Here is an 18961-nt window from a genome sequence, read left to right as displayed (position 1 = left end):
GCTGGCATTCAAAATGGGGAAAACCAGGTGGACACACATTCCCTGTAGAGTCCTGTCTGCCATTGTGTGGATTTTCCCTCACTGTACCTCCCTGTTCTTCTACAAACAGGTGTTCTTACAGACTGAGGGTTGTGAAGGTATTTTATAGATATTCTATAATTTGTTCTGACATAAATAATTAATTCGGTGGCAGCCTTACTGTAAATCACTAGTCTAGGCGTGTAGTTATTCCTGATATTTTTTGGCTTTCCCTGTTATAGAAAAAAGTGCTAGCTGATTTTAACATTAGCAGTTAACAGGATGGGTTCACAAATTGCATTTTTACATTTTATAATGTAAAAAATGTATACAACTGTTATTCCTCTTGTGCCTTTGATAACGTTAAACTTTTGAAATTATGAAAACATTTAAATTGGTTCTTTTCAAGAAGATAATTTTGTGCCTTATAGTGAGGGTGTGAAGGGAGCTTTTAAGGCTCCATTGTTTTGTATAATTTTTGTAGTCGTGCTCCAAATTTGTCTGGGAACGAGTACTTTTGCTACCCTACATTCTCTTACTGCAAAAGGTACTCAGTTAAGGTATTGTAAGAGTAATTATCGTAAATGGATATTTGTCCTGAAGTTATCATTGCAGAAGTAAAGTTAAAGTTTCTGTTAGGGTACAGATAAGAATGGTATATAGAGCAGTGTTCTTCCAGAGGCTGTTGACAGACCAAATAAACAGGAGACATCACTGACAGTAAAAAACAGTAGTGGTGAGCTCATGGATGTGAGTAGGCAGGCAGAACAGACTAATCCTACCACCTTGGGACGGTTGCTCAAGGGTGCAGGATCTGTCAGGCCTAAAGGATTTTTCCAATGATCTGGAGTTCTGCAAGCATTGAGTTTGCCCAGAGGAGTTCAAACGAACAAAGAAGCTGAAAAAAAGAAGTGAGAGCCTTAATGTGTAGTTTTACAGGGTAAGAATACTGTTTAAAAAAAAAGAAGAAAAATAAAGATTCGCCCAGGCTAAAGAAAGTATTGACAAATCATGGTTGTTGTCTGTAGCCACGGGCAGCAGTACCAGAAATGGAAAGATTACAAGTCATAAATTTCTATCAACAGAGGATGAGTTAACCAGTAGCACTATTCAAAAAATGCTCCTTGTGAGAGGAGAGGCAACGCTGAAGGTGAGGTGAAGCAAGAAGGATGGAGGACTGAAGAGCCTACTTGGTGGTTTCCAAGGGAATACCTAGTGGGGAGTAGGACATATTTCTTTTCCCACATAGCCCATTCTAGCAAGTTAGAAAATATCCTTCACTGACACAATTTTTTTAATTTTCAGCCTTTCTTCAGTCATTTGCTTTGCTTGTCTTGAGGCTAAACAGATTGCAAGTCCTCAATCAGTATGCGTATAGTCCTCAAATTATCCATTTTTAAGATATGATATCTAGCCATTCTCAAACAAAAATCACTGTTTTACTACCTGTGCAGAGAGGAGTAAAAAAAGTATTTTTCTGGTTTTCAGGATATAATCAAAGGAGCACATGATGTGTTCAGAACCTTGGCACAGATGGTGAAATTCCTGAGGCTGAGCAGTTAAAATGAGAAATTTGCTGTTTTTAATAACTAGGGAAATCCTTATCATTGCTACCAAAGAGTTAAAGTCTAGTCTTTTGTATCCAAAACCATGATTTATTGCTGTTGAGATTGGGCCTTAGGAAATGAAAGCAGTACTGTGATGTGGTGTGGAACTCTGTACTTATGCTGTTTCAGGAGTAAGTCCAAACCACAGACCTGAAAAAGACAATGCTACTACAGTCAAATCTGGCTGAAGTTGTTTTCAGCATAACATAGAATAAGTGATATGTTTGGCACAACAGAGCAAGTGTCAGTAATATGGCTGGACTCCATTCTGAGTGAAAAGACAAGCCATATCTTATGCGGTTTACCCTTCACTAGTCAGTGGAAGTTGATTCCTTTAAATAAAACAGTATCTTCTTTCTTCATGACATTTCCTTTTCTTCTCTAACTTCTTTTTGAAAAAAAAAAAAAAAAAAGAACCTCCAAGGAAAGCTTACTTCTGAACTTAAATAGTCTCTCAAAATGAAAAGAAAAAACAAACCTAAGAAGCAGCTTAAGCTACAGCATAAAAAAAATACTATTCTTTTAACTCTTACAAGAGGATACAATATGGTTATGACTTAGTATCATATCAGAGTGTTACGCTCTTAGAAACTTGCTAAATATCTGCCCACCAATATCTGCTAATGTAGAAGAAAACTTATATAATCCTGGACATCCAGGATACATGTGCAATTTGATTGTATCAGTAGAACTGAACAATTAATTTAACAGATAATATCTTTGTACCATTATAAGAAAGTAAAAAATCCTAAGCGGAGAAAAGCTTTGAAACATTTTCCTACCCAGTCCTGATTAGAGTTGGTTTTTTCAGTGTGTCTAAAGTAACTTTGATTTGTGATAATCATTTCTTCCATAGCTTTCTCTTCAAGTTATGTACCTGCATGCATGCAAAGACTGCATTATACAGAATCAAAGAATCATGTTTATAGGTCTCTATAAGTGTCTCCCTACTTTTTGTTGTATCTTGGTTCCATGCAGGCTAATGTGAGCTTGCTGTTCTGTATTTCTGTTCTGTATACAAAGCTTTCTTTGAGTCTTCTGTTTCCACTGAAAATCCTTCAGTAAGTGTAAACCCTGTTTTGCTCCCTGTCCTTAAAAAATAAAATAAAATTCCCTGGATAGGCAAGCTGGTGTGGAGATGAATTCAGGTTTCAAATGAGATGGCCAATGAGAAGGAAAAGAGAAGTTGGATGTTCTCCTAACTAATGTGTTATGTAGAAGAACCAAGACCAGAGGTTAGGCAGCCTCATTTTACCTGAATGCTACCTATGTTGCCTTTGCTAAAGAAAAGAAGAGGAACAAATTAGCTGTAAATCTGAGGTTACTTTCTTTTGGGAAGTCATTATTTTCCCCATCAGGACTGTTAGCTGTATTGTGAGCTGACTATGCTGATCCTGAGTATTGACTGAAGAGAGGAAAAGGGGATGTTGATGAATATAGAACAATGTTACTCTGTTGCTGAGAAGATACGTTGTTTTTTTTTTTCCAACAAAAATCACTTTCTTTCAAGGGGAGGTAGAAGAGGGAGCTGAAGAAAGATAGTGAAATGTGGCTATTTCTAATGAGAGTAATAAGTATCTTTGAGCAGATAATAGAACTAACTTCCAAGCATTCCTGCCTCATTTTCGTTTTAGTCCTTGAAATTCTAGGTACTACAGAAATGGCACAAAAGCCAGCACAGTTTCCAAGCTGATGTAGCATAAAGAATTGCCCAGAAGCAATAATTGCCCCTTTGCTAGGTAGGAGAAGGTGTAAGAGTTGCTGCTTAAAGCCCGTACCATGGAGGGGGAATATGAAGAACGATAAGCAGGACAGAATACGAGGATACCTATGGATGGATGTTATCAAGACCTACCCATTTGCTTCAGAACATTATTTGAGTGGGGGAAAAAAAAAGCTGTGGACAATACAGTTGAAGTGAAATGACGTTAACCTTCACGTATACACTTGTGGGATATTTTTAAGTCTTCTCAGAGAAAAATTTATTCCAGTCTTGCCTTCTAACCTTTGAATTGATGGAGCCTGCTATTGAATAACTCTTGTATAGTATTTAATGTACCTTAAGATGTGATAAATTTCAGAGAGAGTCAGTCATTTGCAGACTGAGATACTTGAGAACGTTAAATTGCCTTTAAGTAATCGCGATATAATTGCTGCTCTATTGAGTCTAGCGTTCATTTCTAAATCAGTCTAGTAGTAATAGTGTAAATAAGTAACTGTTTAACTAAGATGTTTCTAATATTTTGCATACATTTTGCCATGTAAAGTGTCTGTGGACAAAAAAAAAACTTACAATAATGCTTCATAACTGCAGATGGTGAAAAAAGGAACTGTCCATAGTGTGTCTGTGTGTGTACACACATTTTATTTTAAAGCTCAAAGAATTAATATTTTATTTCAAATGCATTCAATTATCCATGATTCTGAAATTATATATATGAAAAAATCTCATTCAAACACATTGAAGTATTTAATAATGCAAAAAAAAAAAATCAGATAGTGTCTTCTTGTTTTAGTAGTCAAAATCAACAAAAGGTCCTCTGTATTTACAATGATGTAATGTTACAACTTGAGTGCTGAGACTACCAGACAAGAGTAGACAAAGCGAATTTTAAAAATGCCATTCTAATTAAACTAGTCCCTTGATGCAGATCACTGATGGTGTTTTGGCCTTGCTTTTGACTTTTTAACACCAAGAGGTATTTCTAATGGCTGTGGTTAAGAGCTTTAAGCTTAGCTCTGCTAATGATCAGCTAACACCTGTTGTGGTGAAAAGCTATTTTGGTTGAACAGTCCCAGGATTAGTTTTATAGACCAAAATAAATCCCTGTCATACAGTTCAGTGAATAGCTGTAGAGTTTAGAAGAAATATGCTGAATGTGTGGTCTAAACCTACTGAAATATTTATAGAATATTAATATATTAATACGCATGCTGATGTCTCAGCCACTGCAGGAAAGTAAATCTCCTCTGTCACTTTATTATTGTGAGAATTCCTGCCTATCTCTCTGGTTTACCTAACTGCCAGTCAGACGCAATTGGTTTAAAAAGAAGGTAGCATTTAAATTGTGAGCATTTAAATTTGAAGAGACCTTAAATCACAAGTCAATCACATGATTGACACTCTAGCATGCTATCATGATGTAACGACTTACTGAAAACTGAGAGACCTAATAAATGAAAATACAGAACTTCTGTAAATGCACTTCATACAGGCTCAAACATTGCCTAATTTTTTGTTGTAGTGGAAACATCTTGGCTTAATATTCTAAAGGTGCCTGCAGAATTTATATTAGATACTGCTAGGCAAGAAAAATAAAAGACCTAACCAAGTAATAACACATTTTCCTCGTGCAACCCTGAAAAAGAAACACTAACAGAAGACTTGGAATAATGTGTGAAATATAATTCATCTCAAGTGGATAATGTTGGCAAAGAAAAAATATAAATTATCCTTGTCTTGGTAGTTTTGCTTTAAGAGCGTTTGATCAATTAGGAATTTGTAACTACAAAGAATTTATATATTGTTTGTTCATGTTTTTGTTTTTAATTATAGTTGGCAAAGCTATATGGAAGAAGATGCCGTTGGTTGCTAGCTAAAATTACTGTCTTGTTTCACAGAGAAAAAAGCAGAAATTTTGAAGGCAGTTGCTTTTGCTTTGGTGTGTGTGCACTTCCTATTTGCAGAATTAGTTGATAATATTCTGATTTTTTTCCAGTCCAAATCACTGTTAGAGTGACTAGAAATGTAGGACAGATTTCAGGGTTTAGTGAAAGTGTGAAATTAAACAGATATGTCAAACCATACACAGCACAGCTTTTGATAATTATTTAAACATATCAACAGGGCCTTTGATGTTTGTTTGATATCTGAACAATTCTTTTGACCTCGAGGAGGAAAGATATAGTGAACAACAATACACACTAATGCAAGTATTCCTTCTGTTTAGACTTTTTTTTTTTTTTCCAATTAAAAAAAAAACGCTATCTGCTAAGTCTATAGGCCAGTCCATGCTAGGAACTAGAATTACTGTATAAATTAGACTTTTCTTCTTTGCATTTCTTCTAACCACTAAATATACCCACTGTCACAGTATTTATGGAAACTTTGCATTCTCAAGGTGTGAAAATACTATTTTCCGTGTTTGTGAACCTTATCTTCTTTGTGTTGCTCTCCAAAGACATAATTATGCTAAATAGGATTAGAATTTGTCAAGTTGAAACAAGAATCATCTAGAGTGAAATCCTAATGTAATTTTTTTTCTTGTTGAGCCTTAGAAAATATGATGTTCATGCTAATAAAATGTGACTGGAGAATATACAGCATTACATCTTCTAATTGCTTGTGTTTAAAGCAGCCCTAATGTTTCTAGAAATTAACTGTTTACTTATCTGAAGGTCTGTAGTAAAACAAATTTACAGATGCCCCAAATTTGTTTTCTCAGGCTAGTATGTTTTATCCAACTAGTGACATGTGCAATCAAATATTTCTTGTCAACAATACTTAGAAAGGTGAGGAATATATAGGTGCTTGAATTGCCACACTGATTAGTGGTGTAAATTCCAAAATTATTGTTTGGGAATGTTATCTGAAGTGCTAGTGATTATAGATGACAGATTTATAGATTTCCTCTGAAATAAGAGGGTGGTTTGAAATAATTTTCTTCAGCATCCTATTTGTTTGTTCCCAAGTTAACCAATAATTTGTTTGTGGAGAACTATCGTGTACTCATGATGTTTTATATAAATTGGGGATTGAACTGCAGATTCCGTTAGCATAACTTCTCCTGGAGAAACAGCAAAGTCAGGAGGCTCGAATTTGATGTGTTATGTTCTGTTGCCACCTTTTCCAATTTAGTATTATATAAATGTATTTAAGTATGGGAGTTGTTTCCATCTGAACTTCAGATTATTCAGTGTCAATAAAATGATGGTTTATGAAGATGCTGGAGGAGCTCCCCTGTTAGAATGAAAAAAACATAACCTCTCCAAAGTTGTAGTGTTAAGCCTTTGTCTGGGATGAATTAGATGGGAGTTTACAAATACACATTGTAGTTTAAGGGTTCAATTTTAATGGAATTATATAATAATACATACAGATGTTTATATGATACCATGAGAGAAAATAAAAAGAGGAAAAATCTTGGGGGTAACATTGAACTGAGGACTATGGTGTATCAAAGGCAAAAAACTTTTTATTCCAATTATTATTCAATATTCTGTAATTCTAAGTGCATTTTTAGATTTACTGACAATTTCATTTCTGAGTATACAGAGCATGTGCACTGTGATAATTGCAAAATTGAAACTTATAACTTTAGATAAAAGGATAGCAATTCCTTTTGCAAAGGTTGCGAATCAATTTTTTTGCATTAAAATGTTTAGAGTCACCAGAAGAATAGCATTCTGTGCTTAAAAACAATCATTTGACTGATTTATTTAAATCAACTTAAACATCAAATACTACTTCTTGTTCAGTTAAATATGCCTACTTAGAAAACAGTAATGTATTTTAGTTATGTATTTATTTTGAGGATTTGTATGTGTGCCTAGTTATTATAGTTTCCTCCTAATTTCTGATCACTGAAGGACTGGTAAACTGTTGAGTGTTGTGATATGAATAAAAACACTACTAGTAGGAATTTAAGCTCTGAAACCCCTCAGCATCACGTGTTTCCTAATGATGATGTGTAATCAAATCTTCTTCTGATTCCTAATTATTTTTACATCTTTGGGATGGGCACGTACATCAGAATAGGTATGTGTACTGGGTTTGAACGAAGCTGCTGGCTCTGTTCCAGCAAACAGGAAATTTTTACATGTTCCTACACGAAGCAGAAAAGCCAAAAGTGGTCATATCGACTGGCTTGTTTTGTTGCCAAGCCATGGTTCTACTGCTTAATTGTAACTAGAAATTTAGTGTTTTTCTTACCCTCTTGATATTTATGCTTTTCAGTACAACATAAAAAATGCATTGGTATTGGAAACCACTTAGTCACAAACGTGTTTTATTTTACCTTATAGAGTTTTAACAGAATTACTGTTTAAAGTTACAAATCCCATTTCAACCAGAAACCGCCAGTACTACTGGAAATCATCTGTACTGTAGCTCAATTAGTAGAGGAGTTACTATTGTAAGGTCTTCTAGGTCTTTTCTCTAAACTGGTATTATTTTTGCTTCCCTCTGGACCTTGGCTTGCCTTAATCTTTCTTGAGCAATTAAAAATATTTTCGTAAAGTTCGTCTAACTGCTTCACAGGGCAAAGTTGGGAATATTGTTAATATTAGTAATAATAAAAGTATGTAATTAGTACATGCCTTTTCCCCAGAACTGCAAGAACTATCTTTTATGAAATACTATTCTGTTGAAAATACATAGATTTAATGTAAGGAAACTTTTCCACAGTAATGTAGCATATATCAGGTTTTTCCATGAGTCGATTATTTTTAATTTTATTTCATTTTACTTTTTTGGTCACTAGTTTAGTGCTTGGAGAAACTTCCAAAAAACTTCAAATTAAGTAAGGGCCAATTGAACATGACTTTTAAAAAGAAAAACTCGCTTTATTTATACAGAAATTTAATCAGATTATTTGCATGAGAATAATATGTGGGGAAAAAAATCACATCCTCTATCTCATACTAATTTTCTCCTCTTATTCTGATGATTGAATTCCATAGAAGTTTTGATGTCAGAGGATCCTTTGCTGTTACTTAAAAACAAATTAAGCACCTGTAAGTTAACTTTCAGTGGTAGAGTCTTTCACCAGAGATTAACAGATATGTCTCCAAAGTGAGTGCAAGAAGCATTTTCCCTGTTCATACCTCAGTCGTATGCTTCCAACTAGGTTTTTTTTTAAATGTACTCACCTGACTACTGTTCACAATATAGAATGTTGTAAAGAAACCATGGTATTTTCTCATTTTACAGGGAAACATAGAACGAGTTTTAAGGTTGCCATTTTGCCTTTGGTTATATTGAAGAAATAAAGTCTTTGTGTTAATTATCTGAATGAATTACTGAAAATCATCATATAAAGATATATGTGCTTATATAAAACAAGACTAATGATAAATAGACATGAATTAATCCACATAAGTAATTTGAAAATCTTAATTATGTGTGGCTTTTTGGAAAAGCAAACATCAAAGCTGAAGTATGTTAAGTGAAATGGGTAATAAAAAGACACTAAAAAGGGATATTTTTCTTTTTTTTTCTAAATCCCTCTCAGTGTTTTCAGTTTGTTTATTTGTAACTTAAAATATGTTAGCAAATAGCCTGACACTAATCTAAATTAAAGGTCACATCTTTGGAGGGGATGACAAAGGAACAGAGCAATCCTCAGGGTGCCTCATGCCTTTGCCTTCAGTTAAGTAATTTCACCACATCCTGGCGATTTGGCCAATAAGCAGAATAGTTTTGGTTCACCGATGGACTCGGTGATATGCAAACTCTTGGGAATACCACAACTGGATGCAATTAAATTGCTCAGTTTGCAAGTCCACTTCCAAATGGTGGCTCCATCATAACAGTCATAGTTCTTTGCAAGGATACTGATAGTTTATCAGTGAGCTATCTACAGGAATAATAGCAAGGGATTAGTGCGTAGATTTATAGTAAGGAAAAGTTAGAAAATATTCAAATTATTTAGAGCTGCAGTCAACAAGGATCTCATATACCTGTTGTAGCTTTTCTAGCATGTCTACTAAGCCCATGTAAGCCCTTCCTGTCTTTATGTCAGAAAGAATTCCTGTAAGAACACCAACTTTTTTAAATAGCAGATGGAGTAATGCAAAAGAGTCACACTGACTAACCTATACGTTTTATAAATCATTACTGACTGATCTAATCTTATTCATCTGCCCTTCGGAAGTCTTTGTTTTGGTTTGTGTTCTTGGTTGGGCATCTTATATTATTGCGGAACCCTTTTCTGTGTGTCCCAAATTTCCTAGGGTTCTTTGGTTAACTTTTCTGTTTTATCTTGAATATGTTACACTCCTGCTTTTTTTTAAGGTGCAGGCTGCTTTCTCTGTGTGTAGTTTCCTTAAAACCAAACATTGTAGTTTGGTAGGTATCAGTGTGTACATATGAAATACCAATGGCACAAGTTTTCATGAGGATTCTTGCTAGCTTATTCTGAATTTTGTACAGATATAGTAATGAGGATATTATAAATGTATTGTACAATAATTGACTGCTTTGTTATTAAGATATGCAGCATCATCTTTTTTCCATTTGAATGTCATATGAGGATGATACATTGAATTAAATATTCTGCTTTGTGTAGTAATTTGGTAATCATCTTTTTTTATACTTTGATATGGTGGGACAGGATGATATAAAAGATTCTTGTTTGTAGGAAAAAAAATGTGGGGAGAAATTAGTTTTCCCATGTGAAATATTCTATTCTATGCAGAAAATGTTGTGTAACCTTATTTCCTTTCATTTCTTCTCACCCTTCCAATTTCTCTGTGTCTTTATTTTATTGTTCTTTCTCTAAAGTAAGAACAAAGATGACTTAGGAAGATTCTCAATTGTTTTTGTTTTAGAATTATTTTGCTAATTTTCGTAGCTGTCTTTGGTGCAGCATAATGAATTTTCAAGTATGTTGACAAAACTTGCATGATCTTGATTAAATCTTTTTTTTTTTTTCCCAGATGTTTTATTTTAACTTATGGTCCTATTAATAGAGTCTAGATTTAGCTTCAGGTGAAAATATAAAGCTTTAGGACTTACAAGAAAGTATTTACTATCTGGAACAAGTCGACGTTTTGGGTAGAAGATTAAAGCTTGCTTAATAGTTATGGATACATGTTCTGAAAGTATTTTTTACAGCCCTTAAGTGTAAATTTTTGTGCCCTTTATGCTCATATTATTTTGTATCTCTGGTGCTTTAAACATTATAATTAAGCAATCAAAAGGTGAGCATTTTGAGTTCTGGCGCAAGACTGAGCTCAGTATAGATATAAAATTTCAAGTGGTTCTTAAATGAAAACTAGGTCTGCTTCTCATTGTCCTGTGCAGTTGCGGTGCTTTTTTGTATCAATGAAACTGGTGGAGAATTTAAATTTTTCTTCTGTAATTGTACTGCAGGTATACCTTTCATTTTGTTTCATGGATACCTTTAAAATGCAGGATTGTTGTTCAAAATAAGACTTGTCATTGCTTCTGCAGAAGAGTGAAATGCAATGATTTCTACTTCTCTTCCACCCTGTTTCTCCTTGCTTTTATGCCCTCTTCGTATATCTTTATACACACCTCGTGCAGCTTAAATCACTGTGTAGACAGTGGTGTATGAGGTGTACATGAAGACAGGGGAGAGGTTTTCCTGAGCTGCCTGTTCTCTTGCAGAGATGGATGGTGTGGATACAGGACTTTTGTACTATGCCCTCCTTGTGCCAGTTGCTGAGGGGAACCAGAGAGGACAAGGACTGTGCTGCTGGACAAGGGCCACAACTGGACTGAAAATATCTATAGGAGCATTATTAGTCAAGCCCTTTAGTTGTCACTGCTCTTCTTGAGAGATGTGTTCATTTGCAAAAAAAATACTAGTATCTACTACCGTGTAGGAGAGAAAGAATTCCCTTTTAATAAAAAACGAAATGACAGAATACCAGTAATGGAGAAAATGGGGAAGAGGGTAACCTTTCTCACAAAAGAAGCTTTTAGCTAAAGTAGGCATTGTTCGAGTGTTTGCCCTAGCAATTCCATAAGGTGTTTTGTTTAGCAACCCTGTGGAATGGCTGCCAAAATATAAATTCAGAAACCAGTGTCCTCTGATAGGAATGCCTTGCTTGTGTTTGTCTTAAGACCAAACAAAACCAGATAGTAGACTGAACTTTGAAACAGGAGAGAGAGAACTCTGAGAACTAGGATTTGTACCAGTTAATACATTTACTGATCATAATTTGTAAAAGGGCACTTGAAAGTCCACAGAATCTAGAACATTGCAGTTGTGCTCCCGTAATACTTCCAGGTCCTCACAATGTAGAGGACAGTATAGATACCTTTGGGTGTTATTTAATCTAATACTGAGTAGAAGTCAAGAAAGAGTCAGTGCAGAGATTCTTGGTCACAAAGGGGAGGATCAGGTGATGTTGAAGTGTTTGGCTGTAAGTGCATTCATACAACCTTCATTTATGTTTTCATTTGCTGTTGTCTCTCTTCCTATTGTAGTTTTGTTGGGAGGGAATTTGGTTTAGATTATTTCTTTCTGCTTCCTTTCCTTTGAAAACACTAGGGAAAAGAAAAACAGATTACAATATGACAGAAATTTGTCAGGCATTTAACACAAACCATGAGCAAAGTATACTTTTCAATGCTTTGGGAGATCTTTGAGAGGAAAGAATAAAACCACTGGGGTTTTTTCTCCAATCTGCAAATGTCTATAGACAAATGTATTTTCTCAGAGAAGATGGATTGTATTTGCAGTGTCAATAAAATTAGCAAGGAAGTTTTTCTGCTGTCTCCATTTTCAGAATGAATATCTAACAGAAAAATGGTATACTGTGTCTAAAACCATACTGGAAAGAATCCAGGCAGTCTGTACATTATTAAAGGATATCAAAACTGTATTGGCTACGTGTCTCCTATTGGAGTTTCCTAAAAATCAGTGGTTGGAGACTGGCACTAAGTTCCTGGCATCAGTGCAGGGTGTTCCAAGTGAGAAATTAAAATCTTTTTAGGAAAGCTTTTAACCTAGATTATTCCATATTCCTTATACATCTATTAAAATGAAATTTCTTTCCTGTTATTCTCAAATCATGGCAAATGCTAGATTAATTAATGTTCTTCAGATTCTTAGCCATTTCAATGTTTCTCATGTGAAAGTACTGTTAATGCAGACTTCAAGGCACCTTGCATATGAGGAGGGACCAAGAAAGAACTAGATTTGTTCAGTCTTGAGAAGTAGGATGCCTGCTACTGTCTAGAACTATCCAGTGTGCAAGTGTGGAGAAGGCTTGGCTGGTCAGCTCAGTATCAAATTCTTTATTTTAAATTGATTCCTATTGGCCATTTTAATTTGTGCAGTTTGGTGTATGCACCATATGGGTATTTGTACACACAGTGCTGCAGTAGCTGAGAAGGAAAAACTGGTTTTGAAGGCCACTTTTACCTTGAAAGTACAGCCTTCAGTTCCTCTAATACATACTGCAACCACATGTTTAACTTCCAGAATAGGAAACAGCATTCATGCTTGAGAAACTGTTAAAAACTTTACTGTCTTCAGTGTCTCTTAACATTAAATAATGACAAAATGTTCTTTTTCTTTGCAGTGCTTGCTCTCTCAGCCTAAGTTCTGGGCCATTCAGACATCAGCCTTGCTCCTTCGGACCAAACTTGAGAAAGGAAGTACTCGCAGAATGGAGCGGGCAATGAAGCAGACTCAGGTAAGACTTCTGAGCTGACTTATTATGTATATATGTATATAAAATCTATCTATCTAGATAAAATGACTACCTAAAATACATATATATATCTAAAATTTGGTTTCATACCTCTAGTTTCTGCCTTCTGATCTGAAGAGTTTGGTGTAGATGTTCATGAGTGTAAAGTTGCTATACTACCATCAAAATTTTTGGTACTTTTTTGCTCAGGTAAATAATCTCTATAAAACACTGAAAGTTGTAAATAGTCATTGGTACTGTGAGAACAAGAAAACACATTTTTGAATAAAGCAACAATTTCAGTTTACCATTTTGATGTGATACTTGATAATTATTATTTTTATTGCAAGTTTGAGGCAATGAATAAATAATCTTTATCCAAAAAAAGAGACCGTTTTTCAAATACAATAAAGAAGTGTTAAATTTCTGAAATGTTATTTAATCGAATTTATTTTAAAAATAAATTCTTCAAAAGAAAGATCTGAAGGTTATATCAAGATTTTTTTTTTACCTTCATATTAAATTTTTTTATCCATTTGTCATCTTTATGCAGTTAATTCTTGTTGTCCCCCATGAGCAGTGGGCATTTATGTCCATCAGGCAACAGTCCTGTGAGCCAAAACAGCCAGGAACATTTAAAAATTATGGTTATGGTGCTATGTGTTTAAATCACAGAAAGCTGATATTTCACTTTAAATCATTATTGATGCATGGATATTTGAAGGAGCGCAGCTTGGATGTGCTGCTGCGTTTTTCTTTTGCTGATGAGGACATTAAGTTGCTATACTGGAATTTCCTGTGGTCATTAGAAGACTGTCAAGGAAGCCAGGATTCCAAATCTGGGAGATGTAGCATCTGATGGCACTTGGGAAGCAATCTCAGGATCCTCAATGCCCTAAGCCATAAAACAGTTGGAGTGTCTCCAATATTTTAGTCTAGCTTGATTAAACCTGAGTACTGGAAATTGTTCTGTTATACAGTTTGACAGTCTCATGACAGAAATCTTCATGAGGGGGTTATCTTAGCAAGTACATTTATCTGACTATAACTGCAGTAATGCAAAGGATTTGATTACCATGGGTTGTGGCATTTTGGGAGATGACCCCACAGTACACACAGAATTTGTGGTTTTAAATATTATCTTTAATCTTAGTGTGTTTATGCTTTCTTTCATTAAGTTTTCTAGTCATTTGAATATAATGACATATTTGTGTCGATTTGATCAAGCTCAGTTTCCAAAAATAGTTCAAAGTTGTTTAAGGATTTCTATGTGCTAAATTAATCAAATAACTTGAATAACTTTCCATTTAAGGTTTTCATTCCTGAGATCAGTATTTTTTGATATCATGGTTTCTAACAGTTAGAAGAAGAAATCAGAGAACATAGAATGAATGATGTTATTTTCATACATCATACGATTTGGGTTTGATACATAATCTTCATGAAGATGCTGATATAAAATTTTCATTAAGATTCCAAAGAGTGAGTTCTGCAGCTATTTATCAGTAGAAAATGGATTTCAAAACCATAGAAGTGTCATTTAAAATGATTTAGTAGTCTTTGTTTTATAATTTTATTTACTAGTTCAGATTGCTGTAGAAAGATTAAATAAAGATAAATAGCCTTTAAGGGAGGAGGTATAAATACAATTGTTTGCAATATCGATTTTTTAAGGAATTATGAAAATTATTGTAAACCAGCTTGAATAAGGGCAAACTAAATCTTCTTCATTACTTTAGTGTTGTCTGAAAAGTGCATGAGCCATCATAGGCTCATGATGCTGGGACTCTCCTATCCTATTATACTGTATTTCTTCTTCCTTTCTCCATTTCTACCCTTACCTGCTTTTATGGCAGGTCTGAAGCTGATAAGCATATTTTAAAATGAATATCACTGAGCAGGCATATGCTGCTTTTCAGCCCTAAAGCAAGCCAAGGTTTGTCAAAGAAAAAAAATTTTTTTTTGTGTGGGATTTGTTATATTTACTTAATTACTTGAAAATAATTGCAACTGCTTTTGAAAGCATACTGGTTGAATCTAGCTGGCACACTCCAAATATTAAATATATCCCTACTTGATGCCAAAGGATTTTTATAAAACTTTTGTAAGTAATTTTTTTCTAATTGGAAATCTTCCAAAGGAATTGGTGTGATCATTTTCAACCATTTTTTCTGATTACACTAAAAATCTGAACTATAGATAGTGTAGTCCTTGGAACAGTTTTCAAAATGATCATTCTGGGTACTCTGGAATGCACTTCAGCTAGTAGCTAAGTGCAAGTGAGGAGGAGATATATTTCTTCTTAACTTTTTCTGGATGCTACTGGTTGTCTCTGTCCAGTTTTTGCTTAAATGAGGTTTGGATCCACAGAAATAAGGTTAAAAGATTTCTAAAGCCAATACTTTTTTCAACCATTTTTCTAAGAAAAGGAGACAGCATTTGAAAGCTAAAACAGTTATTTTACATTCCACTAGAATATTTAATCATGACCGGTATAACATATAGAGAAGCCTGGATCAGGGTACTGCCAACTAAAATGTATCTCTGGATACAGTATGATTTTTTTCAGGGTTGGGTGATTGACTTTTTTCCATTCGTGTCTAGGTGAAAGAGAGTCAGAAGTACTAGGGTGGAAAGAAAGTGGTGGGGAGGGAGAAAACAGGAACAAATAGGGAGAGTTTTTTGATAAATAGTTCTACTCATAACCAGAAACTTGCTATTTCTCCATCAGTTTCGGGATCTTCACCTACCTCTTATTGTAAGAAAGTAATTCAGAAACTATTAATACTGGAAAATGGATTGGAATAAGCTGTTAAGACACAGATTACTGCTGAAAGTGCAGTCAGAGCTCAAGTAACAGAATGGGGGAGAAAAAAGAAATTTTGAGTGGTCAAGGAGCTATGAAAAAATGAGAAAAGTGAGGGATTATTAAACAAAAAGAAAAAAAAAAAAAGGGGAAAAAACCCACCACAACCGAACAAACCAGTTTAAAACACAAAGGATAGCATCCCGCTGTAGTTTCTTGATACATGAAACAAGTTTGCTCTTCCATTTCAGTGTATTTTAAAATATTAAGAAAGGAGCAAAATGAATTAAAATGCCATGCTTTGTACAAAGGGGAGGGTGAGGGTAAGAAAAAGAACATCATTTACTGCTGGATTGGACCAATAGTGAAAGAAAAGAGGCTGCCATGTGCCTGCTATGCCAGTAGCTGGCTCAGGCTTATCCTACAGTGACTTGCTGCAGCTTGGTGTGGGTGGTGACACTGGCTACCTCTGGGCTTGCAGCTTTTATCAGCTTTTTATGTGCTCCTTTTCTGACTGTATTTTGTGCTGCTCGTTACACCTGGTGACAGCATGCCTGCAAGCTGATCTCTTGGCTTTCCTAGCACGTCCTACAACACATGCAGTATTTCATATGGTTCTCTCTTGCTTGCTTTTCTTGGCAGTAAAGGAATTTGCCTGTTGGGGCAGAGAAATGTGTCTTGAAAAGGGTGTTTTAATAAGACTTCAGGAGAGCTGGGAGCAGACTAGCAATATTATAGGCTAATCGTTATGTCTAAGATTGAAAGGTCACATGAGATCTTGTTTTATATCCTTAGTCATACACAGATGTATGTGGTTGGGAATTCTGTCAACTGCCCTGTAATTTTCACTTAAATAATACTTCAGAGTGTCATTTTCTCCAGCAACTAATGTTTTTCTGTGTGTATGAAAAAGGGAAATGATTTTTTTTTTCTTGTTTAAATTGTTCTTACTATAGAAACATGCTAGTCGGTTTTCAGTTCTTTCAAATCTGAACAAATTACGTACGTCTGTATGAAGAAAAGGCTGATACAGATTTGACAGAACTGGTGTCTGGAGCTCTATGAGCTTGAATGCATCTTTGCTGTTTCTGTTATTTTCACACTGATGGTCTTTAAATGGTTATGCAAGAAAGTTATGTAATTTATCATAGAAAAATATCCTTTTTATTTTCAAAGCTGAACTGTCACCTCCTTGCCAAATTGCTCCCTCTGCTTTTCTTTATTTGGCGGCTGTTCTACATTGGATAAATTCAGCATTTAAAGGAAGAGTTCAAAAAAGAGAGGGAAGCAGTCTTCCTCCCAAAAGGCTGATCTAGAGAGGTTTGAGGCTAACAGATTTTCTTCCCTGCTTTTGCTTCTCAAGTCATATATCTTTCTGATAAGACCTCTCAAGACCACAGCTGGAGCAACAGAGACACTTAGCACGACCAAGGGAATGACAGTATCTGTCTTTCAATTAAACTGTTAGATCTCTCTACTAGGAGTTCCTGTTTCTGTTCTTAACCCCCTCTTGTATTTTAGAAGTACATTAAATGAGATTTTAATAGTTGCTTTTAGTTGTGGATGGAATGGGAGAGAGCAGGAAGGAGGAGAAAAATTAATTGCTAGTAAATATTTTTCACATGAAGTTGAAAGTTTTAGTGGAAAATTACTGGGATCTGAGATACACTGGAGAACTGAAAGAGATTTAACTCACTTCCTTCAGGAGGGTAAGAAGTGGAAGACAGCCCTCTTGTATCCTGTAGAGATCCTGCATTGGATCTCATTCTCAACTATTATGAATTGTATTTATTATTAGAACACATGTTCCAAAAGGTGTTTGAAAAGAGGAAAAAAGCCAGGTGTCTTATGAAACCATTCTTTAATGAATTCTACACAAGATCACAAGGTCTCCAGAACCCTAAAAATAAACCATATTACTTCAGAAAGCAATCTCAAGAGAGAGTGACCTCTTGGTGATAGTTATTATTTCAGTCTGAAGACACACATTTCCAGAATGTATTTCATTTTGCTTAAGGAGATGACATATTTGACAGAAGATGTTACATGATACAGCTGAGTCTGGGGATACACTGAACTCATTAGCACACTTCAAAATAATTAATGTGGTGGAGCTTTGCTCCTTCTGTTTTTCTTCTACTATGCAATTGTGGGGTTTGGAGGGAGGGGAATTGTAGATCCAGTCTGCCAAGACTTATTCAGGAATAACCAAAATGGTTTTGTACCAGTAGTGAAAAAGAGAATATTGAGTAGTTTAATTTTCCAGGTAATGATTTCCACCTAGGAGTTTTCTGCTGTGGTCTTGGTTTTGCCAGTTTGGATCAGCACTATTACCTGGTGTGGGGAAAAGAATGAAGCCATTCTTTCTGTGCTAAAGTTTCTTCATGTCTTCTCGGCTACTACTTTTAAAGTACAAACCATTTTGTTCATTTGACTATTATGTTCCACACCTGAGCTGTTCCACTTCTACTGTCAATGCACTTCCTAAAAGACGCCAAAAAATACGAAGCCTCCTATTTTTTTCAAAATGTTTCCCATTGAATCTTAGCTCTGAAGGCATTTACTTTTCTCCCTTTAGACTCCCTTCACTCAGTGTTGTGACATTTTGAATGAGGGTGATAGGAGAATCCTTAAACCATACTGAACAGCACTTTTTTTCGTAGACAAAGTGATGACAGTAAGTTGCAAAGAAAAGTGTGAGTACCAGGGCGCAAAAATAACATCATTCTGCCTAAGCTTTGCCTTGGGAGGCATAAACTCAAACTTCAATTAACTAAAAAACTTTATTATTAAAGTTCCACATGACATGGAGAACACACTATTCCCACTTATTGCTTAATTGAATAGATGAAGCTTTACAGCTGTTGATAAATTTGAATAGGTGAATCTTTTATGTCATAAATATCATTACAAATCTGGAGATAGGTATCCTGAGGTGAGATGACAAATGATGTTTTGAAATAACCCCATACTGGTAGACAGTCACACTGTCCAACGCATATGCCAAGCACTACAAACTAGACTCTGCCTTATCTCAAGGCAGTTGTCTGTTCCTCCTATATTGTAGTTCAGCTTGAACTTGACAGTGAGTGCTGTTCTTTTTTATTTCTTTCTCTATTCTTGTCCTTACTTCCCCTTTTAG

General features: G+C 35.1%; 1 protein-coding gene across 1 annotated transcript in view; it reads left to right on the top strand.

Annotated features, from left to right (window-relative positions):
* The window catches only part of TTC27 (tetratricopeptide repeat domain 27), a 120648-nt gene that overhangs the window by 55604 nt on the left and 46083 nt on the right, over positions 1 to 18961 (top strand). Inside the window, exon 10 of the mRNA XM_027900836.1 lies at positions 12903 to 13016. Coding sequence (XP_027756637.1) covers positions 12903 to 13016 — 114 coding nt within the window. The remainder of the gene's footprint in view (positions 1 to 12902; positions 13017 to 18961) is intronic.

This window comes from Empidonax traillii, unplaced genomic scaffold (genome assembly GCF_003031625.1).
Source record: "Empidonax traillii isolate 1590-97213 ecotype Southwest subspecies unplaced genomic scaffold, ASM303162v1 scaffold753:size306327, whole genome shotgun sequence".
Lineage (NCBI taxonomy): Eukaryota > Metazoa > Chordata > Aves > Passeriformes > Tyrannidae > Empidonax > Empidonax traillii.
Note: the sequence above shows the minus strand (reverse complement) of the source record. Positions and strands in the feature narration are given on the sequence as shown.